The 27,223-nt window shown below is 41.3% G+C and overlaps 1 protein-coding gene across 1 annotated transcript in view; it reads left to right on the forward strand.

Moving 5' to 3' along the window:
* The window catches only part of ADAMTS16 (ADAM metallopeptidase with thrombospondin type 1 motif 16), a 163,485-nt gene that overhangs the window by 82,511 nt on the left and 53,751 nt on the right, over window positions 1–27,223 (forward strand). The window contains exons 14-18 of the mRNA XM_003263214.2: window positions 1,456–1,586; window positions 3,642–3,765; window positions 4,175–4,419; window positions 6,480–6,618; window positions 26,789–26,915. Of these exons, the coding sequence (XP_003263262.2) occupies window positions 1,456–1,586; window positions 3,642–3,765; window positions 4,175–4,419; window positions 6,480–6,618; window positions 26,789–26,915 (766 nt within the window). The remainder of the gene's footprint in view (window positions 1–1,455; window positions 1,587–3,641; window positions 3,766–4,174; window positions 4,420–6,479; window positions 6,619–26,788; window positions 26,916–27,223) is intronic.

Consider the following 27,223-nt stretch of genomic DNA (forward strand, 5'->3'; position numbering starts at 1 on the left):
AAGAATTACAGTAGTTGTTGCTATAAGCAAGTTACCCATTGAATACTTGTAATTGTCAAAGAATGAAAAAGAAATTTCAGTATATTTTAGAAAATATAATAATTTTGAAGCATACTATGTTCAGAAAGTCTTGATCTATAACTATAAACCAAGTTTATTTGTGGCATGTATAAGACTTTACTCCCCAGTGGGAAAGAAATAAGTGTTATTTTCATGATTAAAATAACTTAAGGTCAGTAGATCAAGTGGCATAATTAAGGAGAAATTCAAAGAAAACCTAATTATCTCATTGCTTGATTGAGATCATTGCTTGATGGGAACATTGCCCGAAAAAATGACAGAAGCCCTCTGGACATACATAAGTGGGATGTCCCATCTGATTCACGTTCATCATCTCAGTGTATACAGTGTATTCACCGTGTCAGGTTCATGCAGTTAGAAAATTCTGAAAGGAAATTACAAGCAATTTCCCCAAAGCATGTTTGGTTGTCCCTTTACTCTTAAATCTGTACAAATGAAGCCAGTGTGATACAGGCCCCTAGGGAAGAGAGAAAGGTAGAATGAACTTTGAAACCGTGGTTCAGAAATGTGTGTGTGTTCCTCCTGACTGCCAATCTTCAGTGAATAAGCTCATTAATCATGGAAGCACACACTAAATTTGATTCTTAGAATTATTGAGTTGGGCCTCTTATCTTGAATGATAAGGAAAATATCTGTAGATGAGTCTCAGGACTATAAAAATTTCTAAGACAGACAAAATTTTCATCATTAATTGTCCCCCCCCCTTTTTTTTTTTACCAAGAAGAGAACAAAAGGGGCAAAATGGTTTGAAAAAAAAGTTCATATTAAATATAAACCAAAAAACCTTGAAATGGATTATTTAGGAAGGAAGTAAACTTCCTATTTCTCTAGGTACCAATATTTTAAAACAATTTATTATATTTGTAGAAAACATTGATCTCAAGAGATTTCATCTAAGTTATTCCTTTTATGAGTTTAATTTTTATGTATTTTACCAAATGCATTAAGAAATTCAGTGATGTTTTTGATTCTTTTATTGCATTTTATCTGTAAGAATTTTGTGTATTACTACAAAATGGTAGTGATATTTTGCATTTCTACGAGATAGTGGTTAATGATACTAGTGAAATAGTAAAGCATTAATGTTGTAGCCAACAAATATTTATTGAATGCCTACTATGTGCCAAACACTGTATAAAAATCAAAGGTCTTAAAGGACATTGTAGAGTAAAATTTAATAGTGAAGCAATAAATAAATTTAAAGAAACAAAACAAAACATAATGAGGCAACCATTCAAAATGCCATTGTAATGTATTATTGTGTGGGAGTGATTTTATGGGGGAAGAAAGAAAGTCTATCTAACATTCAGAGCAAAAATGATCAGAGCTTAAGTATTTTTCTTATTTGTGTTTGTGTGTGTATTTCTTTTTAAGATCAGGACTTATGCAAACTCTACTGTATCGCAGAAGGATTTGATTTCTTCTTTTCTTTGTCAAATAAAGTCAAAGATGGGACTCCATGCTCGGAGGATAGCCGTAATGTTTGTATAGATGGGATATGTGAGGTAATCATGATCCTTCATTCATTCAACAAATGATTCCAGACAGTCTGCTTTGTGTCAGGCATCCCATAGAGGCTAGAAAGACCAGACATATAAGACAAGCCTTTCCCTCTAAGTGTCAGCCCAGTGGGGAGAAAGCCAGAAGAACACATTGATGGCACGCTGCTTTGCTGCAGTGGAAGTGTGTGCAGAGTATAAGGAGAGGGAGGGGCCCATTCTGTCTTAGATGTGGGTCTGGGACATTTGTGGGGCTCCTAGGAGAAGGGAACATCCACATCCAAGCCAAATCTGAAAGGGTGATTTGAAAGAGGGATGTCAGGAAAATAGAGAGGGGACGTGGTGGTGCCAGATGCATGGGTTGCTAGCCACCGATTCAGTCCTCAGAATGCCCAGAGGGAAAGTGGAGGATTGGGGGATGCTGTGGGAAGGGTTGGGGTGAGAAGAGGGTCTCCAAGGCTGTCTCCAAGGCTGGATGAGGAGTTGGGATTTTTATCCTGTGTCCATGTAGATAGAGCAGGCATTGAGTCTGGGAACAGTGGAGCCACAGGATTTGGTTGCGGTTTGTGGGCAGTAGTGTGGAAAGTCAGTGAAGCAGGGGTAGGTGAGAGCCTGGGCCACTTTGCAGCTTGGACAGAGGCCTCAGCAACATACAGCAGCTACACTTTCACTGAGGAGGGCGGGCCGACAGGGAAGCAGGAGACAAGCTGCGGAAGTGTCAGCAGCTAAATGAACTTAAGTGACTGATGTTACCCTTACCCTGATTGGCAGAGGGAAGGGGTGGAAAAAAAAATGTTATTATAAACCAAGTGAAGGTGTTAGCAGATCAAACACATTGCGTGTAGATAATGGGGTTTCAAATGAAGAAGTTTTTCAATCTGCATATCCTACGGAGTCCAAAAACATCTTTTCTAGTTCTCGCTTCCCCTAAATTATTGACCATGGTGAAGTTGAATCATCCACTGAGATCCTTAGTGTAATCATTTTTAATACATGAGGGTTAGGCTGGATGATTCCATTAAGATCTCTTTCATTGTACCTCAGCTGTACAGTCCTCAGTTTTGTCTCATTGTTAATTGATGTGTTCACTATTTCATTGTATTTAGGTATTCTTAATGATATAGTGTCATAATCCCTTATTTGTAACTCTGAAATCCAAAAACCTGTGAAAGTGTGGGGGACCTGAATTTGTTTGGTAGCAAAGCCTGCCCTGCACTGATGTGAGACTATTGATTGGTTTTATTTATCTCACTTACTGTAAATATGTAGGGTTTTACTATAGAAACATTAATTAGTTAATTATGGGATGCCACCCTAAGCCCTTGTGGGATTTTCATATGCATTACATACGTCACCTTTGAGACATAGGTCTAAAATTTAAATTTTAGAAAGGTAATATGTATTACCTTTCTAAAATTAAAAAACACTCTTAAGTTCTGAAATATATCTGGCCTTATGGATTTCAAGCCAAGAATTGTAGTTATTTTGCTTCTGAATTGATTTTTTTTTTTACATATAGAACCTATTCTCTTTGTTAGAAAGTGTAATACAAACAAACATCAGAGTAATTTTAAAGAGCTCCTAAAATTCTAAGGAAATGAATAAACATGGCCTTTATGTAATTACTACTGAGGAGAATTTCTGTGTGTCATCTGCTCCTTCTCTGTCATTGCATGAGACAATTAAAGCCCACAATGGCATATTTTGTTAGAACCTTGTGTAGACACATTGCTTGTCATTGTACTAAGCCCTTTAGGTCAGTCTGAAATTCACCCATCGCTCCAACATGACAACATATAGGTTTAATTTAGGGCCACTTGTGTAACAATACTAAAGAGGACAGGTTACGGTTCACAGTTTAAAAGCTTCCTACAGTTTTGAAGGGTAACATTGTAGCCCCACTGTGCACATATTAGGTATCCAATAAATACTTGTTAACTACCCTATGTTGGTGAAATTTTCAACTCTAGTGGGGAGGAGGTTTCTTGTGTGAGATTGGTGACAGTATTGCTGTGTTGTCCTTTCTTTCATGAATGACATGTGACCTCATGGGCCCTCCAGAGAGTTGGATGTGACAATGTCCTTGGATCTGATGCTGTTGAAGATGTCTGTGGGGTGTGTAACGGGAATAACTCAGCCTGCACGATTCACAGGGGTCTCTACACCAAGCACCACCACACCAACCGTGAGTACTTTAGAGCTGCCTGCAAGCCTTGGGCAAAGAAGATTGTAAGTGGGGCTTTTTAGCAGAGGAGCTTGAGGTGACAGTGAAAACAGCAGGCCTTCCTTCCACCGCCTCACTTCCTGCCTCAGCTAGCACTTTGCTTCTCGAGCCTCTTGCTTTCATTGGAAGTGGTTGCTAAGTTATTTGAAATAAAATTGTTCTTAGGAAAAGTGAACATCACAGGAGCTCTGCTCCAATTAATAAAAAGCAGTCGGGTATAGTTCTAAGGTAACTGATCACCAGAACACGTCTTCCCCCAGTTCCAAATGTGGATTCTCAGGTTTTGTTTACCAAGGACTGGGATTGCTTAGAGATTTTGCCCCTGCTTTCTGGAATGAAAAGCTGTATCTTCCCCATTTCCTTTATCTAGAGTATTATCACATGGTCACCATTCCTTCTGGAGCCCGGAGTATCCGCATCTATGAAATGAATGTCTCTACCTCCTACATTTCTGTGCGCAATGCCCTCAGAAGGTACTACCTGAATGGGCACTGGACCGTGGACTGGCCCGGCCGGTACAAATTTTCGGGCACTACTTTCGACTACAGACGGTCCTATAATGAGCCCGAGAACTTAATCGCTGCTGGACCAACCAACGAAACACTGATTGTGGAGGTAAAGTCCAGCCTCTTGATTTTGGGGCTTGGATTTTGGGGGTGTTCTGGTGTCTGTGTAAATTAACGGCTGTTGGCATAATTTTAAGAAGAATGTAAACAGTTATAAAAAAGAGTGATCCATCCATAGCCAGAATGGGGCAGCAGACTTGTTTTTATCATCATTCACTTTTTGGTGTATGATTACGTTTGTATTTAAGTGCTCACCTGTGTTCCCATTTGGGGGTTTTAGCAGTAGATGTTTGCAGAAGCCTTCTTCTGTCCTGTAAGCTCGATGGCTGTGAGATGTGGCCACTCTTGGGGGAGGGAGGTGGGCTCTGACTTCGCCTGTGTCTGGGGTGGAATCAGCATTTCTGCTGCGTTCCGTGGCAATAGGAGAAGAGAGCCCAGAGGCAAAGCCCCTTGCTGTGTGATGACCTGCCTGTGTCACAGCACTGACCTTGGCAGGCCACAGCTCTGCAGTCACATCAACCCAGTGTCCAGTGGGGGGGTCACCTCCTGAACCGAGCAGTTCTGTTTACTCATGAATGCAGAGGCTCACAAAATATAGTCAGATTCTGACAACACCATCTATCACGTGTGACTGTGCAGATGGCAGTGGTAGGCAGTGGATGTTCTCACTCCCCCACCTTGTTATGTTTCTGTGCACAGTTGAAAGAAGGTTCTTGGTTCAAAAGTTGCCCCATCCACCTACACCTTGCTGTGGAGGTACAGCCACCTGGATACCCCCATCTGTTCCCTGGGACAGGCCACCCTATCCCATTCTCTTGTGTCTTCCTGGGAGATGCCGCCTCAGGCATTCGGGGTGTGGTTTAGGTGGAGCAGCTGCTGCATCTCCACAGGTCCTACTTCCATCTCCTGTCCTGCCCCTGAACTCTTTCATCCTATCCCTTTATAAACATATTTATCTTGAATTCTTTCCTTGATCATGTCTCCCACCATCTAAGGCTTTTACCTTTAACAATCAGAGAGAAAGAGAGATGCCTCTGGGTTGAAAATAAGTGGGGCTTGTTAGGAAACTGTTATCGATGGAAGAAGAGTTGCAGAGACTCAGAATGTCAGGGCTGGAGAGTATCTCAATGGCCTTGCAGTGCAACCCCCTGTCCTGGGCTTCTACCTGTCCCACAACATCAGCACCACTGAGACTGGAGCTGTGTCATCATGCAGAGGGTGGAGCATGGGGCCAGGGTGCTCAGGGGATGGTGAGGATCTTTTTCTACTTGGGCATCATATCAGGATGCAATGACTGTCAGGTGCAGGCAGGGGATTTATGTCAACAGGTTATGGTGAGTTTTCCAGAGAAGTCTTCTAACCAAGATTCAAGGATCTAATACATTTATGAGAGAAATGGTGGCTGGTCCATATGATTCGGTTTCAAGCTAGGAAATATAGAGTCCAAACCCATTCCATGCCCTAAACTATGACTCAGTGATCTTCTTTACTAATAAAACACATTTTATTAACTTAACAGATGCCTGCCCATAGGCAAAAGTCCCCTTCATCTCTCCCAGTAGAAAGTGCTCTAACTTAACTTTGGTCAGGCATAGATCATACCTATTGCTGTTGAAGTGTCCTGGGTTATTTGAATTCACCAGGAAGCTTGATGATGCTTTGTAGGTGTCTCTTTCTGACTTGCTCAGATGCAGGGATTTGCAGGGGATCCCAAAGAAACACCAATGAGATAGCCAAATGATTTTGTTAGGATGTATCAGATTATCACATGTACCCCCAAAATATGTGTATCTATTATGTAAAAAATGGTAACTTAGAAATGCTTTTTCTAAGTTGCAAAAGTGTTTGAAGTTTTACAGCGGGCATACACTAACTGCAAGGAGAAGGGTACAAAGTCTAGGCATTTTTTAGATGAGCTTGAATCTAGATGGGAGGGTTATTCCTGTTCAGAAATTTTATATAAAGTTTGGATGATAGTCTGAATGTATTTTATCATCATAACAAACTTTTTGTTGATTGATTGTTGTTTTAAGTAGTCTAAAGCCCGTTAGCATGTACTTGCTGGTTTTTCATTAATTTGTTTTATTTTTCCCCTTTCTTGTTTTGTAGCTGCTGTTTCAGGGAAGGAACCCAGGTGTTGCCTGGGAATACTCCATGCCTCACTTGGGAACTGAGAAGCAGCCCCCTGCCCAGCCCAGCTACACCTGGGCCATCGTGCGCTCGGAGTGCTCTGTGTCCTGCGGAGGGGGTAGGTCCCGTCCAGTGCTGCTCCTGGTGGCAGCACGTGAGCCTTCAGCCATGGGGTACGATGCACTGGCCTTTCTTGAATCCTAATGAATAGCCCGGGGCTTCTCCCTGCTGGTAGCAGTGACATTCCCAAGGTGGGGAGTGGTGGTCCTGAGTGTCACTTGTCAGCCCGAGCTGCCTTCTCCAGTTTATCTGCTTCAGTGTGTGACTCTGAGGAAGTCAATAGATGCATTGGTTCCTACTTTCCATCTAATTTAAGATTTTTTAAAGGATGATTTTGTTAATTGAGATGAGTCAAATGAAAGTCACTCTAAGTATGAGATACATTATGTTGATGGTGAGAAACAGACGCTAGCATGGAAAATACACTGACCTAGAGTGGGTTTTTTAATCTAACTAATCTTGTTCAAAACGTTTCCTGGAAATAGCTTTGCCTGCAAGTCAGATAGTCAGATTTGTCCAGAAAATAAAAGAATATTTTGAAAGTTGCAATGAAAACATCAAGAAAAAACATGTCAAAAAGAACTGCACCTGTCAATTGAGTGCCTTGTCGCCTTCATACTGTTAACAATGGAAGCTCACATTTATATCGGTAAAGCTAGTTCCACTTAAAGAAAGTTTTTAGCTAGAGCCAATATGTACTGACTGTCTGATATAAACAGTGATGAGTACATATTTGCAAGTTTAAAACAACATAGTAAATTCTATCTGATATGTATAAAATACACAAGTTTCCATCTGGCCAAATGGATTTCAGCTTTGTGCAATCTAGGTTTTAATAGCTAAGAAGTTAATTTAGACAATATTATGTTTAAGTAAAAGAAAATGGTTCATAAGTGAGAACTGGCATAAAGTAAGAAGGTAATGAATGAACAAAAATAGATAAAAATAAATTTATATGTTCTCAATAGCTGCTCTAAATAAATAAGATGAAGAAACTAAAGGAAAACTGAAAGATTAACAAAAAGCTTAAATAGTCCTAAAAGTTAACAGTATGTGCTTGACATCTGTTCATTCTTCCCAGTATGAATTAAGGATGAAATAGTTAAATTATGGATGCTGGTAAAGCTAATGACTCTGAATGAAATACTGTCTTAGGAAAAACATGACTACCTTCTGCACAGAAGGACAGCAAGCACGTTGCTCTAATGGTGACCAGAGAGAAATATGAAGGAAATCTCACACTAGTGTTATGGCCCAAGTCAGCCACCAGTTTACTTTATTTAGAAAATAGTGGAACAGAAGGACATTGTATGCTCTTCTCTCTGTGTGACATGGGACATTCCTAACCATACGTATTTTTCCTTTCTTTTCCCTCTGATCTTAAAACCGTACCCATGTTTTTATGGACTATGTTGAATGCACTTGATTTTACCCCTCCCTATTTAGGATCTTCTAATAAATAGTAATTGGTTAGGATAATAATAGAATCAGAAAGCTTCATATTTGTGTAAGGAAAGTATGAATTTTTGAACTCTTTCTTGTACATTTTCATTTGGTAAAAAATGTATAATGAATACCGTGAAAACATCTGTAGAGAGTGGCCAGTCGATGATTCTGTTTCAATCTGCCAGGTTCACTGGTGTCTTTCCTTTGAGCATCAAGCATTCAGAGGAACTCAGTTTTCTCAGCTGCCACCAGGCTACTCGTCTCAGTATCCTGAAACACTGAATGGATGATTAGTGTATTTGCAAGTCACCTAACTATCCCTAAGGAATAATTGAGAGTTTCTGGGGGAAATCAATGCAAAATCCATTCCCAAATCACTTTTCAAAAGAGCCGCATTGTAGAGCTAGTGAGTTCTGTTTCTTTTCAATTCCAGTGGAAAACGGGGATTCTCAATTCAACAGCTGGATGGAGTACAGGATGTCTGTATTTCCCACATTCTGTAGGATAATGCTCTGCAGTCTTCTGGTAAAAACCTGACCTCTTCATAGGACAGAAGACTCAGAATCTAATCAAGGCACCCTGTCACTGGCCATGTGTGTATTATTAGGAAGGGGAACACTTGCAAATGATACCCTGTAGGGTTTCAACTATAGTCGATCCTCCTCTGTTTTCGTAGGTGCATAAAACCACAGCCTTTCTCTCCTGTTCTCTCCCTTTCCTTCCCTAGTATCCCCAGAATTACTTTCTATACAAGCAAGATGAAAGCAAGAAACACATTATTGCCATGTATTGAGCACCTACTATGTGCTTTCGCATATATTATCTTGTCAAAACCTTTGACAGAGTAAGGGTAGAAAGACCACAGGTTTGAGGCAGCCATATCAGATTCAAGTCTTGGCTTTATCAGGCCATGCTCCTTAGAAATTTTGAACCAGCCTTTCATGTCTGTGAAGTTTAAACATTGTATGAATACCAATGCCTGGAAGCAGTCCTTATTATCATCTCAGAGGTTGCAGGTAAATTGGTTCAAACAGGTTTACTGACTCCCATTCTTATGTCACCCCACCACAGCCAAACTGCAACTTAGCACATTACTGATGTTCACATTCTTTAACAAAGATTATTCTGCCAGGGAAGCACAACGTGTTCTTCGAACTTCCTGTCTTCCTTTCATAATACAGCTTCTACCTGGCAATGGGCGTTGCAGTCCATTGAACTTAAGATTGAAGTATCAGCAGTGAGGAGGTGACCCTACACGTAGGCGGTGCTCACGTCTCATGGCCATTCAGGGTGAAGGCTGATCTTCTTCAGTTCTGGTATTCAGTTTTCCCTTGATCTATGTTTGGGGGACTTGTCAAATTTCCCCCAGTAGTCTTAACTAAGATAGTTATTCACTGAATGTTAATTACAGTGACTGCTTTTGAGATAAGGGCTTTTATTTCCCAAGACTTCATTACTCAATTTTAAGTGGTTATTTTGATTAAGCAGTTTATCAGAGTTTACTGTCTCTGCCTTGTGAACTTTAGGAGTTTCAGGATTTGATGCTATCTGATGACATAGATCCTTTAGAACTAAATCCTCAATTACTGTAAGTTTATTAAATGCTTCATTAGTTGTATCCTGTTGGAGCCTTCTAAATTTCAAAAGTTAAATCAGATTATTTAAATTCTGTGGTGTCTGACAATAGCATGTTTTAACTGCTTGGGTGATTGATATTGGAGGGTGAAAATCCAAAATGAATCTCATTCTCAGTTTTTCAGTTTTGTGAGAGAATAATTAACTTTGCCAATGAGCGTGATATAATAACCTTTGATTATTGTTCTCATTTCTTAAAGGATGAGGTCAATGCATCACCTGAAAATTCTTGACCTGATTCCCAAAGGAAAAGGGAAAGTATAGATGCCATTTTCCTCTTATCTGCATATTGTATAATTTTTAAGACTTCTACTTGCATAGACTTCCCGATGTTCTGAATTTGAAACTTTTAAATCATCTTTTTCTTAGCTCTCTCTTTGAGAATTTAAGGGTCTACGAGGGGCAGTTATGGAATTCATGAATGGGAAGAAGATAGCTGGAAAATTTCCCCCACTTCTTGCTCTTCATTCCAGAAACATTACCTCGCATCGAAAGAGGGCGGGTAATTCTTTTTGATTTAAAGAGATCTCATTTCCTTATCTCTTACAATGGGTCCATCTCTTTGTAGGAAATAAGGTTTTCACACAGCCAGGTAATGCCTTTTATTTCCCTTTTGACAGCTTCTTCTGTTTCTTTTTTCTCTCCTCTCACTTTTATGACATAATTGCATTTTTTAATTTCAAAGTTCCTGTTTCGTCATGCCCTAGCTGGACTCTCAGTGAGCATCTGGGCCATTGGTAATGGGGCATAAGACTCAAACAGGGAAACAGCATGCCAAGAACATTGCCCAGAACCAGTTTATCCTATTGTGTCTGTCTCTGAGACGGAGACTTTTTGATGTGGTAATGACTTCACTAGACTTTCGTTTACCTTGTCAAAACATCAGTTTTTTCTCAAAATTACATATGCTGTCATCTTTTAAAGTCAGTATCTACAATTTATTTGGCCCAATGTATTCCAAATCACTAATCTTCAACCTCTGACTTATTTCCAAATAAAAATACTTATTAAAACTTGACCTATGTCTTAAATTGTCCAAAATGTATGCTGTAATGTCTGGAGATGATGCATTTTTTATTCAAATGGAAATATTCATCCAATTCACAACAAAAATTTCTCAGACAAATCTTAAAACTGACTTGAAAACCATCCTCTTTTACACTTTTTTCAATAATACTCTCTTCACCATCCACAGATATTTCTAGGGCGTAAGGTTTAATTCATTTAGGGATTAAGTTTGAAAAAAATGATTGAAATCGCTTGCAAACTTGCCTTACTTTGCTGATATCAAACCATCCATTTATCCATTCATTCAGTCATCATCAGTCAGCATATGCTTGCATGTTTGGATCTGAACCTTAAACATCTTAAAGCCACCTGAGGAAATGTGAGAGACTTTTGCTTGATTTCTTCTCTATCTGAATTGAGCAATGAAATGCCAAAGTAGGTGTTGCTTTACATGAAAACTATTTAGTGCCTCTTTAGTGTCATAGCTAGTTGAGGTATTGTACATTTGTGCATCTTAATCGGGGAATCAAGTACTTCGATCCAGTGATTTTTTCTTAAATGTGCGAGCCGCTATGCTGAGTTCGGAGTGTATAAGGACAGATGGTATATACTTGGCCCTGTCCTCCAAATCATTTGCAGTCTGGAGCAAGGAGTTACCCATATGCCCATGTGTGACAATGCAAGACGATAGACTGTGTTGTGTTCCAAGAACTGCGAGAATTCAGAGAGATCTCCAGGCCTGTGCACAGGAAGAGACTCAGCTCAGCTGCAGTTGGGACGCCTGTCTTCCTCTGAATTCCATTGCTGAGATGGCTGTAAAGAGCAGCAGTGGGTTTTGGTTCCTATTGCTCATCTGATTGGCCAACATTTCTCAATCTTTTACACAGGAGCTGCTTCAAATGAGATCTTCCCCATCCTCACTTTGTGTGCTAGAATGTTCTGAATCCTAGAGTGGGTGTCTCTCTTTCTCTTTTAAACTTCAGCTAAAGGGTTGGGTCCCAGAGTTCAACTTGAAATGATTCTGGTTTCTTCTTCCCTGCCTTGGGTCACCTTTGAGCTGATCTACTAAAAATGTCTCCCGTTCTTTATTCTTTATCTAAGTCCCTATAAATTACAAAATATATTACCCCCCCCGCCCCCAACCCCTTTTTTCCCAAAAAAGCAGAGAGAAAAACAAAGGTTTGTTTCCCAGAGAGTGGGGTGTGTTCCTCAGGGACCTGGGCTGTGTGATGTCACCCAGGCCCATTTCTTCAAGCGTGCTCAGAGGTCCAGGGTAAAACAAGGAAGCCCACATCTTCCCAAAAAGCAGGAATTCTTTCCCGTTCCCAGAGTCTGTGCAGTTCCAGCAAGCCTCCACTCATCAAGGGTGCCGGGTCCCTCCCACGTTCCCACTATGTGGCCATGGCCTGTTCTTCTCCACCCTCGCTGTGCAGGTCACTTGTCCCCACAGGTCTTAATGTCTGCAAACTTGGAGCCCTAAAAATGGGCGATTACTGCCTATATCCAGATGGGCTGCATGTCCCTTTGCCATTGACAAGTCAAGGCTGTCAGGGAAATCAGCTAGTGAAGCCAGTTCCCTATGAAGCAGGGCATCTGCCTCTGGTAAGACATGTGAAGGTGCCTCAGCCTCCAAGCTCTAGTAAATGTTGGGATAACATGTGTCCACAGCGATTGTGCCGGACCAGCCTGTCACTTAAATACACTGGGAACCATTCAGAATTTGGACTGCATCCAGGAATACACCAGTTCCTTTGAGCTATCTTCCCTCTTCTGAGTTCAAGGTCCTGTCATGCTCATGCATGAGGCATCAATAATATATCTAGCACATGTGATAGAAACAATGCATGCTTCTTTTGAGAGCTCATGCGTTCATTTGTGGAGCACTGTCTGGTTTTCCATGTAATTTTGCTTACAGAATTAGTTTGATTTTTTTTTTCTTTTTCTTTATAAAAGGAAGATAAAGCTTTTGGCAACAGCTGGAATTCATTCTATAGTTCACATTATGGAAAACTCAGCAATTTTTTTGATGAAATCATGATCTTTCAGACTTAAGACTCTTCTTCTAGACAGCCTGGCAAACATGAGGATTTTTAAGCAGTTTCCAAAGCTCTGGCCAGAGCTGGTTTCTGTAAAAAGATGAAAGCAGTGCCCAAGCACATTGCTCATCAAACTCACCACCCCATGGCCAGGGTTTGTCTTTCCACAGCTAATGGATTGTTCTTTCTGAGTTTCTTACATTACTTTTTGAAGCTTATGCCCTTCCTTTCTCTTATCTATTAATATAGATCATTTAGAAAATTGGCCTGCGTGATTCTGGCATTCAAATAGATTCTGTGATTTTTCTTTCTGACAAAGTTAAGTGATTGTAAGTACTGCTGAGAAGTTGCTTCATGGACGTGCCATTAGTCAGAGAAATAAAACCTGAGTCTCCATAAATGTTCAGAGAAGTAATACCTGAGCTTAATGGCCAAGGAGACTCTCCATTCCATCATGTAAGATGCATCTGAAAACATAATCATCCAAAATCTGGCGTAATAATAGACCTTGGAGAGCCTCAATACTGGTGGACATATGGCTGTCTGTACATATTTTTACATTCTCAGAATATTCAGACATTTGGAATTAGCCAATGGAATAAACACTTAAATTCACTTTTGTGTCTATTACTGTTTATATGGCTTGGTATATTAGGGTCCTCCAGAGAAACAACCAAAAGGACGTGTCTGTCTATCTACTCATCTATCTATCTATGTAGAGAAAAAGAGATTGATTGGGAGAGATTGGCTTACATAATTCACTGTATGCAAGCTAGAGAAACAGGATAACCAGAGAGGTGTCTTCCAGACTGAGTCTGAGGTGATGGCTGGAGAAGAATGCTGTGAGTCCTGGGGACTGAAGGCCGAGGACCAGGAGTGCTGATGTCAAATACAAGAACTTAATACTTTAGGTCTAAGTAGACTAGTCCAAGATCTTGAGCAAGCAAATTACATGTGTATTGTCATGAAAAGTCTCTGATTAAGGACCCAAGAAAACCCCTTTGAAAACAGACAGAGTATGCAAGAACTGGAGTGTAGTTTCGTTTGCTTAATTTTTAGCTCTTGCGGTTTTTCCTACATGTGAGGCGGACATGTAGGAAATAGATGTCTTATTACTGGATAATGGAAACATGGATTGGCACGGTGTTCTGAACATGAGATGGGAGAGTGCCCTTGACTCCCTGCATGAGACCCATGAAGGGGGTGACTCGTTTATTCAGCCACCATGCTCAATCCCTTATGAGAAGGAGCACACAAGCAGGAACCAGAGTGAATGAACGTTGGAACTGGCTGGTGGCTCCTGTGTGGTGGAAGCAGGCTTTGCATGGGCCCTGCAGTAGCATCCAAGTATGTTACAATTCTCTCTTAGCTCTGCCATCCAGGAAGGGGTGTCTGCGACCCCTGGAGCCCCAGAGGACCTGTGTTACAATCAGTGCTCTTTTAGCATTTGTAGACTGCTAAGTATTAACCAGATCAGTGGAGGGTCAGGTGACAGCCTTTTGCACTCTGCCCTCTTGGTACCCAAGTTCTTGTCCAGCGTCCAGAAATAATCAGGTCACAGGAACAAATCGAAGGGTGGTGAACATGGAGGACTTTACTGAGTTGTGGAAGTGACTGTAGCGGGAAAGGGAACTGGAAAGGGGATGGAGTGTGAAGATCATCTTCCCCTGGAGTCTGGCTGTCCCCAGCCAAACTCCTCTCCAACCATCCCTGGCTGAACTTTCCAACCATAGTCTCCAGTGTCCAGCTACTTTTCTCCTCAATGTTCGGATGCTTCGCTCTTCTGTGTATGTGAGTGTCCACTGAGTCTGAGGTTTGGGGCTCTTGTGGGCACAGGATAGGGGGCAAGGTGAGCCAAAAGGCAACATTCGTGCAAGAAAACAGGAAGAGTTTCTCACTTTGGGCTGTGGGTCCAGGCTTAAGGGTGGAGCCCTCGCCAGGAAACCTGCCCTCTTCTACCCAGTATTTCCCTGCCTCCTGTTCATATCAAATAGACAACAGAAAAGCAAGAGTTTGAGAGAGGATTTAGGGAGAAATCCTATAGGGGAACTGTTCTGATAGGAGCCGTGCAGAAAATAAGGGACAAAATCAAAGATACGGAAGAAGAAATCTGAATGTCCCTGGCCAGCCTACGACCTCAGATTTTCAGGTTCTCCAACCAAGCAAAGACCTTCTGATCTCATGTGTTTCCCAATAGTGCTGGATTAACCATGAAAAATGGTTTCTTAAAGCACAACTCAAACCTACTCTTTAGTAACCCAACCATGTGACACCTGTGTGATCCCTGAGAGTTCAGGTATGAGTGTTGGGGCCCAGGCCCAGGAGCAGGACCCTGGTGTGATGGATGGTGTGGTGGAGAGGGTGCTGTTTGGGACTGACTTCTATTCTGCCTTCTGCTGAGAAAGGCACTTGAACTGGTTCATCACCCTGTCTGTCTCTTGTGTGTGTGTGTGTGTGTGTGTGTGCGCACTCCTGGACAGGCACAGAGATGTGTTTTAAAGGGGCCTCTAAGGTCTCTCCAGTTTAATATTCTGTGGTCTGTGTCAGTCAGCAATATATAAGATGAATCAAAGTAAAACCAAATGTCAGCTGCCTGGTAGCCCCTGGCTCCTTCCTCCCTCCATTCACCCCTTTAGGCCTTTGGATGCAGAGCCCTCAGGGCAGTGAAGGGAAGAAGAGGCCATAGCAGTGGTGGACAGAGAGAGTGCAGGCAGATAAGAAAGTTCGGACCAGTCAGGGCCTCCTCCTCAGTGTCCTTGAGCCAAGCCTGCCCAGGGCGTCAGCAAGACAGGATGTCAACCTTCATGAAGGCTCAAATTTGCAAGTTTTGGGCAAGTTTTTCATTACGAATGTCATAAATAAATGGAGAGTAAAGAACACACATCATTCCTGAGACACCCCTCCTTGAAAGACATCACCATAAGCATCTTAGTGCACCCATTCCGTCTCTCCCTCCATGCACAGCTCTGCAAATGCATACCTTTCTTCAGGAGGGGCCTAGTGATTGGCTTTTTCTATGTCGCTATGTCATCTGTATCCTTCATTTGCAGAGAGTTTCTCCTTAGGTTTGAGCATGAACAGCCCACTTCTAATGTGGCAGCTCACATTCTTGAGCAATTATTAATATATCCAAGTGTTATTCCTACTTTGAACAGACTATAAACAAATAATGCTTCCATACTCCAAAGAAAGTTCCTTAGAAATTACAAATATTGGCTTCACTTTTATGGAGAGTGTTTCAAATGGGGTGGTTTCTAAAAGTCTAAAACCTTTTCTCTTGGGAAAGCCCTGACTACAAATATGTGTGCATATGACACACACACACACAGATTTTTAGTTTTTTGTGGCACAGAGACTGAAGGGAGATGGAGTTGTAAAGATTCTGATTTCACTTTCATGAAACTGGGTGCCTACCAGGGTAAGATCACTGCTTGAGAAATCTAGTGGAAGAGTAGCTGACATGCTCTCTGCATCGTAGACCCCAGGCCAGCAGATTCGGTGTATTCGGCATCACTTGGGAACTCCTGAGAAATGCAGATTCTTGGGCCCCCAGCCCAGACCTGCTGAATCAAAAGCCCTGGGCATGGGGCCAAGTAGTTGGTGCATTTTTTTTTTTTTTTTTTTGAGACGGAGTCTTGCTCTGTCACCCAGGCTGGAGTGCAGTGGCGCGACCTTGGCTCACTGCAACCTCATGGGTTCCCGCCATTCTCCTGTCTCAGCCTCCCGAGTAGCTGGGACTACAGGCACCCGCCACCATGCCCGGCTAATTTTTTGTATTTTTAGTAGAGATGGGGTTTCACTGTGTTAGCCAGGATGGTCTTGAACTCCCGACCTCGTGATCCGCCCGCCTCGGCCTCCCAAAGTGCTGGGATTACAGGCTTGAGCCACCGCACCTGGCCATTGGTGCTTTTAATCCTATGTCCCAGTGTCTACAATGCACTGGAAAGTCGCTTTCCATTGTGTTTTCACCAGGGGACTTCTCTCCAAACACATCCTATGCAAAGGACACTCACCAGTCCCTGGCTTGTACCCCAGGGAGCCCCCAGAGAGATTTCTGGAATCTCTGGCATTCAGAAGTCACAATGAGAAGGTGATTGCCCTGGGGGAAAAAAAACTGCATTTTCAGGAAAAACAGTAACTCCACTGAATGCAGCAGTTAATTTTAAAGTGGCAATCAGAAGATTGCCTCTCAGGGATTGGGATAGGGAAAGGCCCACCTTTACGACCTTTGAAAGGTGAGTGTAGATGCCTTAGTGTGTGGGGGTGAAAACTGAAGAACTCCCAGGATGCAAGCCTGAGGATCATTAGCAGACCGCCCCCCTCATATGACTTTAATCATGGTAATTTTGTAAAAAGAGGAAAACAATTTCTGTTAACAGAATCCCAAACCCTACTGATCTTTATAGATTAAAGTCAAAACTTTACCCTCGGAAGCAAATTGAAAGCCAAACCCGTGATGGAATATGCTGCAATAGGTTCCATATGTTTTTGTCTCCTCCAGCCTAGGTCTCTGCGTATACACCAGGCAGTTTCCGTCCCCCTATGCAGGAAAGACCATGCCACATGTAAGCATCAGCTTGCTCCCACCACCTTCTCTCAAGGGTTCCCTGTTACTCATCTTGTCATGTCTTTTTGCCCCAGAGGGGATGCGCCTCCTCTCTAAATGAAATTCTCCACTGGTGCTCTTCATCCCATTATCCACTTTTCTCATCATCAAATATACCCTTTTTTTCATTCAATGTCATTCTTCCCTCTCTTTCCCAACCATTCCTTTTTCTTAAATGTGCTCAGGCCTCCATAATCTTAAACTGTTCTTTCTCCTACTCCTCCTCTTCCTTCTTTGCTTTTCAGTGTGAAGCTTGTGAATGCAAAATATCTGAGACAGGTCTTGGTCAATTTAGAAAGTTTATTTTGCCAAGATTAAGGACACTCCTATGACACAGTCTCAGGAAGTCCTGAGACATGTGTCCAAGGTGGTCGGTGGTGCAGTTTACTTTTGTACATTTTTAGGGAGACATGAGACATCAATTAATATGTGTAAGATGTACATTGGTAAGGCGGGACAACTCAAAATGGGAGCTTCCAGGTTACAAGTAGATACAAGACAAAAGGTTGCATTCTTTTGTGTCCTTGATCAGCCTTCCACTGAATACACTATTTAGTCTGGCTCAGCACTTCTGCATTTTTACATAAACAGTAGGGGTGAGGAAGCAATCAGATATGCGTTTGTCTCAGGTGAGCCTCAGAGGGATGACTTTGACAGAAGGGGAGGCACGTTTGCCCTAAGCAGTTCCCAGCTTGACTTTTCCCTTTAGCTTAGTAATTTTGAGGTCCCAAGATTTATTTTCCTTTCACAAGGTTTTCGTCAGTGCAATCTGCACTTCCTGCTTGCGCTCCCACTCAGGGACCACCAACTCATCCCTAGTGCCTCAGTTTCATCTCTGCAATCCACATCTTCGAAGATCCTCCAATCCAGACCCCGCCTGGTCACCACATCCACAGGCTCTTTCTCAGCACTTCCTCCCTGGCCTCCCTGCAGCCTTTGACAGCTGGCCACTGCTACCTTGAAACTTCTTTCCTCTGTATTTCCAAGACCTGTTTATTCCCATGAATGCAGATGTCTAACAAGATCAGGACTCTCCTTTCTTTGTATTCTCCCTTAGAGTGGTGGCTTATCGCATGCTTTTCCCCACCATCACTACCCAGGAAAGAGCTTGTGTCTTTTCGTGTGAATCTCTGCCTCTATGTCTGTCCTCTTGTCAGTCCTACATGGCCTACGGTGGCCTGAAGGGCACCTTTGCTTGGTTTGCCCCATTGTAGCCAATTCACACTGTCTTGGCAACAGGGGTCAATTTCCCAGTTACCTCAAAGACTTCTCTGGGCTTTTTACATTCAGGCTTGATTTTTTTCAAGTTACCCAAGAATCCCTGATCATTCATCTTGCTTTCCCTGCTTCTAGTCCTTTCTTTTCCCACTTGCAATAATCAGTTATCAGATCCATCTTAACGCCTATTCTCTTGAGCTTCCTAGATACATAATCATACCACATAAGCTTTCCCCTTGTCATAACTTTCATACTCCTTATATTCTTTTTATTTTGTCAAATTATGTCAGCCAGCATCTCCAAAATAATTTTAACTTATAATTTTTTTTTATTTCTGACCTTAATGGGAATATTTCTAATATTTCCCATAATGCTAGCTTCTAGGTTTAAATAAACATACAAGTACCTATATTTATATATGTAGATACAGATATACACACATAAACACACAAACTCATACAAATATTCAGATATATTGATGTGAGTAAATATCCATCTGTTGTCTGTTTCATTAATATTTTTATAAAAAATAGAGGGTAAATTTATGAAATGCTGAACTTTATTACATTTATGGAGTTTATGTTTGTCCTTTAATCCATTAAATGGTGAAATATATTAACATATTTTCTTGACATTGAACCATCCTTACATTCCTGCTATGAATCATTATCTGGTGATTTATTTCTTTCTAATATGCTACTTGATCCTGCCTTCTCTTAATTTATTTAGTATTTCTCACATTAATACTCCTAAGTATTATTGAGCTGTAGTTTTCTTTTGTGTGCTAAAATATACTACATTAATTTCTATAAGTGTATTTTTTATGCTCTGGAACAATTTAATAGCTTTGGTGTTAACTATCTCCTAGCATTTGGTAAAATATATTTGAAGCAGCTGAATCTGCTGCTTTTTGAAGGAGTTAGATCTTTGATAAATTTTTATATTATTATGTGTGGTAATTGGACTACTTAGATTGTTTATCCCGTCTGGAATTAGTTTTTCTAATTAAGAAAACCATCTTTTTAAATGTATAATTTAAAATTTAATTTTATATATTTGAAAAGAGTATCCCATTAGATTATTTTCATTTCTTCTACATGTAAATATTTTCTTATTCTCATTTCTTATCTTGCATATTTGTGCTTACTACTTGTTTTCTTCATGAAGTCAATGTATGAGTGACAGTTTCACCAAGAAAATAGAAACCTTTCTAGGTATTTCAAGCAAGAAGTTATTTAATACAGAGCATTGGTTGTTTACAAAATAGAGAGATTGAAGGAGTAAAGGCCAGACGTCTGTAGCTCTCAGAGTTACTCTGGATTTTGAAAAGCCCGAAAGTTGCAGAAAATTTTAGAGATCACTGGTGATGATTACAGATAATCCAGCACTGGAGCAAGTGATTCCCAGGAAAATGCTTGAAGATGGCCACAGACCTTTGCATCTGCCAAAGCCCATCCTTACATCCACTGCTTCCAGAGATGGGAGCATGTGGCTTCTCACTCTTCCACCTTCCAAATCTCATGCTAGTGCCTCTGATTGGTGGGATCTAACTGAAAGCTTCACAGACAAGAGAGTTAGAAAATGTACTCCTGATTTTTAGAACCTGTGATACAGAGGAGAGTGTGAAAGAAGAAGGCATGCAAAGTTGTATGTTATTATGTCCAACATAGTGACTTCTGTTTCTAATATATTGACTTTTGTTTCTATATCAGATCCGTCTTACTGCTTTCTTGGGCTATCCTTTATTTCTAACATCCTGATTAAAAATATCTCATTCACTTATTTTTATTCTTACTCATATATTGACATAAGTATTTAAAGCCATGAATTATCCTCTGAATATTGCTTTAGCTACATTCCATAGATTATCTTTTGTAGCATTTTTGTCATTATTTTCTTAAGTAAGTTTTTTTGGAACCTGCTACCTGATCTTCTTTTTGCTCTATTTCTGTTAATTGCTAAAACTTTCAAAGGAACACTTTACATTCCTCTTTTATTTCCCGATTATATACTTACCTTATGTGCTTCTCATCCATCAGCATTCTCAACTGAAGATTCTACTGTCCCTCATAAGGAGCATTTGGAAACCCGTGGCAGTATTTTAGTTGTCATGATAATTGGGAGATGGATGCTACTGACATTTAGTGGGCAGGATCCAGGGATGCTAAAAGTCTTGCAATATGCACTGCTGTGCTACATAACAAGGAATGTTGTTGCCTGAATTGCTAGTAATGTCTCATTAAGGAAAAAAAAAGATTTCTAAAGTCACAGCTAAAAAATAACTGGCCAAGGCAAAACTTGCACATACATTGGACAAACACAGTGTTTTTCATTGAGCTTTAAATTTTTTTACTACATTGTTACTAAATTATCACATGACTTACTAGATTCAGACTTCCCTGTTATCCAATTAACAGGTGAAAGTTCTGGGACTTGGACCTGGGACTTTGCCCACACTGAGGCAGCTCAAGAGTGAAGCTAAACAAATGTCTCCAATAAGAAAGAAAACTAAGGACATTAATAAAGCCAACTTCTGTTTCTATTTCAAAGCAAAACAGATTCCTTATTTGCTTAGTTAAGAGACTGTGATTTGCACAGAATCATCAATGACCATAAAGGCATGATTCTTTGTTCAGACTTGAATAGAAGGTTTGAATTTCACATGTTTTTAATTTCAAAGCAGGAAACCAAACTGAAGCCATTATTTATAGAATCACACCTCCTAGGAGTTTGGTTAAGAATTAAAAAATGGACTTTAAACTTGAAAAATAAGTGTAAGGAGAGGAACAGATTAATTTTCATCTGTATTCATTAGACTTCTAACAGTTTTAGAAAAATAGTATGGTTATTCAGTATGTTTCTTATTTAAATTGGGTCATCATAACTATTACACTTAAAGAAGTCTGTAATATTTCCTGCAGAACATTTTTAAACAAACATTTGTTTCTTTTTCTAATTTAATAGTCTCCCAGCCCTAGTTAGCAAGTGGAAAGTGGGTTCATAAAACATCTTCAAATTGCATCTCAGCATTGATACATGAGTCAGTCATTGAAATTGTGCCCCAGTTTGCCCTTAAGTAATATATAAAGAAAAGAATATCCCCTATTTTGATGATGTTTGGGGGGATAAGTATTAGTTAATCCACTACTAACTTGTCCAAGCTTAGAAGTTAATGAATGTAACAGAATTGCCCAGTGGCTCAAAAACTACTTACTAAGTGAAGTGACAAACTAATCCATGCATGCTACCGAAATTATAACAATGAATAACACATGCACTCTGCCCCTGAGAAATCTGTTCACAGATGACACACAAATGTTAACAGAACCTTATAATTAGAGTCACCATGTAATGCATTACTGGGATGCAAACTGGGATGTAATGCAAATTGCGATGTAATGCAAACCGCAACATAATGCAAACAACTGGGATGCTTTGAGAGGAAAAAATGTTACTGCTATCATTTTTCAGGGCAAATGTGCATAAAGCTGAGCTAGCCAGACGTGAGCTGTTTTTATTCACAGCCTTCTGACACCAAATCGGTGGAGTTTTTCCACACTAACAACCAGTTCTCCAATTCTCTAGATGCTGCTAGCTTGGTGTCCTACAATTCAGTTCAATTCTGATACTGACTACCTGGAATTAGCATCAGACCCCAGAGTGTTAAGAGCTCAATTCCCCAAGACTTTCCTCCCCTCAGATGCCAGTTTCCAGTCTTGAGTCTCATGGGTACCCACAACTTGCCTACAAAGTCAGGGGTTCCCACAGGCTTTCCCTTTCAGTTTTGCTAATCTGCTAAAATGGCTCATAAAACTCAAGAAGCCGCTTGATTTACGATCATGGGTTTACTACAAAGGTTACAAATGATGAAGAGTTACATAGGTCTTGAGGTCTCAAAGGGTCCCGAGCACAGGAGCTTTTGACCCCATGGAGTTGGGATGTGCCACCCCCACCATGTGGAAGTGTTTACCAACTACCAATCTCTCTGAACTCTGTCATTAAAGAGGTTGAATGACATCGGAATGATTGATTGAATCATCAGCCATTAGTCATTATCCAAGTCTCAAGCCTCTCTCCCCTCTCTGGATGTTGGTGAGGTGGCGGAGTGGGGACTGAAATTCCATATTCCAGAGATCCCAGGGATCTTAGGAGTTGTGTGTACTAATCACACCTGGGTAAACTGAAATGGAAATCAATAGTGGCTTCTAAGATTGCCCAGAGCAGACTTACACTTCTCCAAGTGTAGTCCTTGGTCCAGCATCCACAGTAGCAACTAAGCATTTGTTAGAAATGCAAATTCTAAGACCCAGCCACAGACCTGCTGCAGCTGAAATCTAGAAGCAGAGCCTGGCACTCCGTGTTTTAATGAATGAGCCCTTCCAGGGTGCCCTGATACCAACCCAAGCTTGAGAACCGGTGAGCCAAGGAATCTAGAGTAGCAGGTGTTTGAGTCTGATTGAAAGGGATGAGAAGAAACCTGCTGGGGAAGCCCAGAGGCATGGCTGTAGAGGACAGCACTCCAGGTGGACAGAACAGCAGGTGGATGGTCCTGGGGAGTCAGAGGACATAGGAGAGGTTGCAGGGCAGGGTCACAGCGTCACAGGGCTAGAAGGGCAAGAGCTTAAACACAGAAAAAATGGGCTTTTAATCTGGGAGAGGCAGGAATGTGTGCATGTGTATGTGTATTTTTAAAAGGAAATGCCATTTTTAAAAGGACATTCATTTGCTGGAAAACAGAAGCTGATCCAGAACAGAGTGCTGCTCTTCTCTCCTGAGGGCAGGAACCGTTGTGAGGCCTTGACTATGAGGCATTTGGGGCACATTATTGCCCACCCCTCGGTACCCATGTCTGTGCTGGGTGTGACGTGGTGGCTCACAGAGCTGGTCCACTACTATCTCAGGGACACCGACAGCGATAAGTTTCTGGGACATCACTTCCTTTCATAGTGAATTCCACTGTGCAGCCATTTGGGTCATCGTGCACAGCCACTGTGATTCCCGTACACACCTGTGCATGTCTCTGGCCCGCTGAGTCCCACCTGAGCTGCAGCTGAGCCTTGTCCAGCATCATTGATGGAGCAGGATCCTGTGACCACTCAGGCTTCTGCAGATTCCACTTCTGCTCTCATCTCCAACACAAGGACACATCTGTTGAATCGAGGTTCAGGCAGCTAAGCATCATAATTCTAGAAGTCCACCCTGTTTACTGTAAAAAGTGTCTGAGACAGGTCTCAATCAAGTGAGTTTATTTTGCCAAGGTTAAGGATAGGCCAGGAGAAAGGAATACAGAATCCCAGAAACACAGTCTGTGGTTTGTGCCTTTCTCCAAAGATGATTTATTTTGAGAGCTTCAATATTTAAAGGGGAGAAGTGGGCTGGAGGGGAAAGAGTAAGGTTATGGTCCCACTACTGAATCCACAGGTTGCAAGGGAAAAGGAGCAGGCAAGGAATCATCAATTGAGTATTCATCGCACTCAGTAAATCGGCACTGTACAAGAGATAAGGTGAACATGCGGTAGCTACCAGTGGGGATGTTTAACCTTGTATCTTCAGCTTCCTTGTTAGGAACAAAAGGAAAGACAGCTTTTTGCATGACTCAACTTTCAGCTTCATTTTTCCTTTTGGTGTAGTGAATTGGAATCCTGAGTTTTTATTTTCTTTTAGCATTACTCTTACCCCGCTGTGTTGTCCCCTTTCAAAGGCTGCCCTGAGCAGCTCCCTCCCCCAACCTCCACTACACCTGCCTGGGGGGACTTTGGACACTCAAAGGACATGAGCTGTTTTTGATTTTCCTAAATTGATCTTTTAGAACAGATGTTGAAGCTACAGACTTACCAGAGTGCTGGAAGCATTTACTTGTGTTGCCTTTCTGTTGCCCCAAGGGATAGAGGTCCATCTTCAATGGACGCTTCCTTGGCCCTCTTGCTTTTAGTCTATAGTGGTTTATATCTTGTTTTTTCATAGAAATATTCTTCTTCAAGGGGCTCAATATGTTAAAATGATTTTCTTACATTTCTAGAGTATGTATCAAAGTCATTTTTAAATAACCTATTCCTGATCAGAGATCACTAAAATCAGAGAAATAATTGCAAAATTCACCTTAAGGGAGCACCATGTGGAAACCACTTACCTGGGTTAAATATATAATTCTGCCAAGTTAGCAGAGAGATGACTGGTTTTACCAAACTGTGAGGGTCCTATGTAACCACTCTTTCTGCTTTATCAATGCTCAAAGGGCTAACCCCCAGGAAATGGGTAGTTTGGGGCTTAGAGCCATGAGCTCCTACAGTGGCTCCTGCTTTGGAAATTAGGAGAGCTGCCCTCCTCTTTACCCTTGAGAAAACTGATACTGTACGGAGTGTAACTTTCCTTTCTGAATGGCCCCACTCCTTTTGACTAAGCAGCCCCAAAATGTCAAACTTGTTTTCAATGTATATTTTAGAGACTTTGAATTTTCCTTAAGTCAAGAGGGGTTCGACTTCTGTGGAACTGGCATGAGAGATTTTTGTGCCTGGTGTCTACAGTCTGCTCCTTTGCTCCTCTGAGACAGTCTCTTTGTTGTATTTCCTTATGAGCAAACTCTGAGCTGTCTGAGTCCATCTGAGTTGTACACGGCTTGGGCTGCAGAGGAATGAGAACAGGTGTTCCACCCAATCCACAGGACTCCTTCATCGGTATTTCCAAGTGGAGTGATAAAATCACTTTTAGATCTGAATATATTTTGTGTTAATTTTAAATCAACACTAGTTTGGTTCTATTTATTTTTTCCCCTACTGCGTCAACTTGTTTGAGACAGGGTTTCCCTCTGTCATCCAGGCTGGAGTGCAGTGAAGTGCCATTTCGTCTCACTGCAGCCTCTGCCTTCCAGGCTCAAGTGATCTCCCCTCAGCCTCCTGAGTACCTGGGACTACAGGTGCATGCCACCATGCCTGGCTCATCTTTGTATTTTTTGTAGAGATGGGGTTTTGCCATATTGCCCAGGCTGGTCTCAAACTCCTGGACTCAAGTGATTCACGTGCCTAAGCTTGTCAAAGTGCTGGGATTACAGGTGTGAGCCACGACGCCTGGCCCTGCATTCACTCTTTAATATCATTCCTCAAAGTGTCTTTTAGTTATAACCTTGTTTTTTTGTCAGAGTCTCGCTCTGCCACCAGGCTGGAGTGCAGTGACACAGTCTCGGCTCACTGCAATCTCCAACTCCCTGGTTCCAGCGATTCTCCTGCCTCAGCCTCCTGAGTAGCCGGGAATACAGGCACGCGCCACCATGCCCAGCTAATTTTTGTATTTTTAGTAGAGATGGAGTTTCACCACATTGGCCAGGATGGCCTCGATTCCCTGACCTCGTGATCCACCCGCCTTGGCCGCCCAAAGTGTCTCTTTTTTATTGTGGCAAAAGATATGTAAAATTTGCTATTTTCACCATTTTTGAATGTATGTTTTAGTACTATTAAGTACATTCACATTGATATACAACCATCACCACCATCATCTCCAGAACTTTTTCATCTTCTCAAACGGAAACTCTCTGTCCATTGGACATTAGCTCCCAATTCCCCCTCCTCCAAGACCCTGGCAACCATCATTCTACTTTCTATCTCAATGAATTGACTATTCCTGGTACCTCACTTAAGTTAAAGTCCTTTGGGATAAATTTAATTAATTGAAATATTGAACAAATATAGGAATGTTCACAAAGTCTTAAATAGATAGAAGCTGAGAATCAAACAAACTTCCATCTCCATTGACTTCCTTCTATACAACACCTAAGTCATGATTGTTAAAGTTAGCCTTTCAGATTTAGCTCTGTGAATTCTCTGGTGACAAACTGCTTATTATTTTGTTGTCTATGTTTCCTGCTGATTTATTACTGTTTCTTCTTGTCATCTCAAATGGAAATGTGGAACAGGTATATTTAATATTGGTGTTTCTGCTGAAAATCCACTGGTGTTTTCAACTATGGAAAGAGGAGAAAAAGAGCAGGTAAATTTCAGCAAACGTATGATGACATCAATCACAAAACAAATGTTGACTTTAAAGATGTTAAAATAAAAATATGGAGGGAAAATATATGCATCTTAGAATGAATGAAATTCACTAATTACAACTTATGAAGACAGATCAGAAAAGTGGAATATTAATAGTTGGCCAGTTGGTCATTAACACAAAGACATGCCAGTATGGCTAAGATTCTTTGAAAGAGATTTTATTAGCTCATCATCTGCCTTTTACTGTGGGGCATGCATGTGAGTCTTTATTCTACATTTCATCCTTTCCTACAGGACAGATGACCGTGAGAGAGGGCTGCTACAGAGACCTGAAATTTCAAGTAAATACATCCTTCTGTAATCCCAAGACCCGACCTGTCACGGGGCTGGTGCCTTGCAAAGTATCTGCCTGTCCTCCCAGGTAAGAAGCATCGTGTTCATCAAAGCAGGTTTCCCAGTTTGCAGACGTGCTCAGCGAGTCTTGTAGCTCCTGATTTCGAGAGAGAAGTGCTGATTGCCATCATGTCACTCATAACAGTGGAGAAGCAAAGGGGAAAAGAGCTGCCTGGACAAGGGACCTAGAGAGTGTGTTTAGGTGGGAAGTGGTCTGGAAATTCTTGTGACTCTAAGTGGACATTCTTAGAATGGCGTCTTGTTTGTTGTATTTGTGCTTTAATTGGTTGCAGGCTGGCAGGAGTGATAACACGCTATGGTGATAATGATGCATTC

This window comes from Nomascus leucogenys, chromosome 6, assembly GCF_006542625.1.
Source record: "Nomascus leucogenys isolate Asia chromosome 6, Asia_NLE_v1, whole genome shotgun sequence".
Taxonomy (NCBI): Eukaryota; Metazoa; Chordata; class Mammalia; order Primates; family Hylobatidae; genus Nomascus; species Nomascus leucogenys.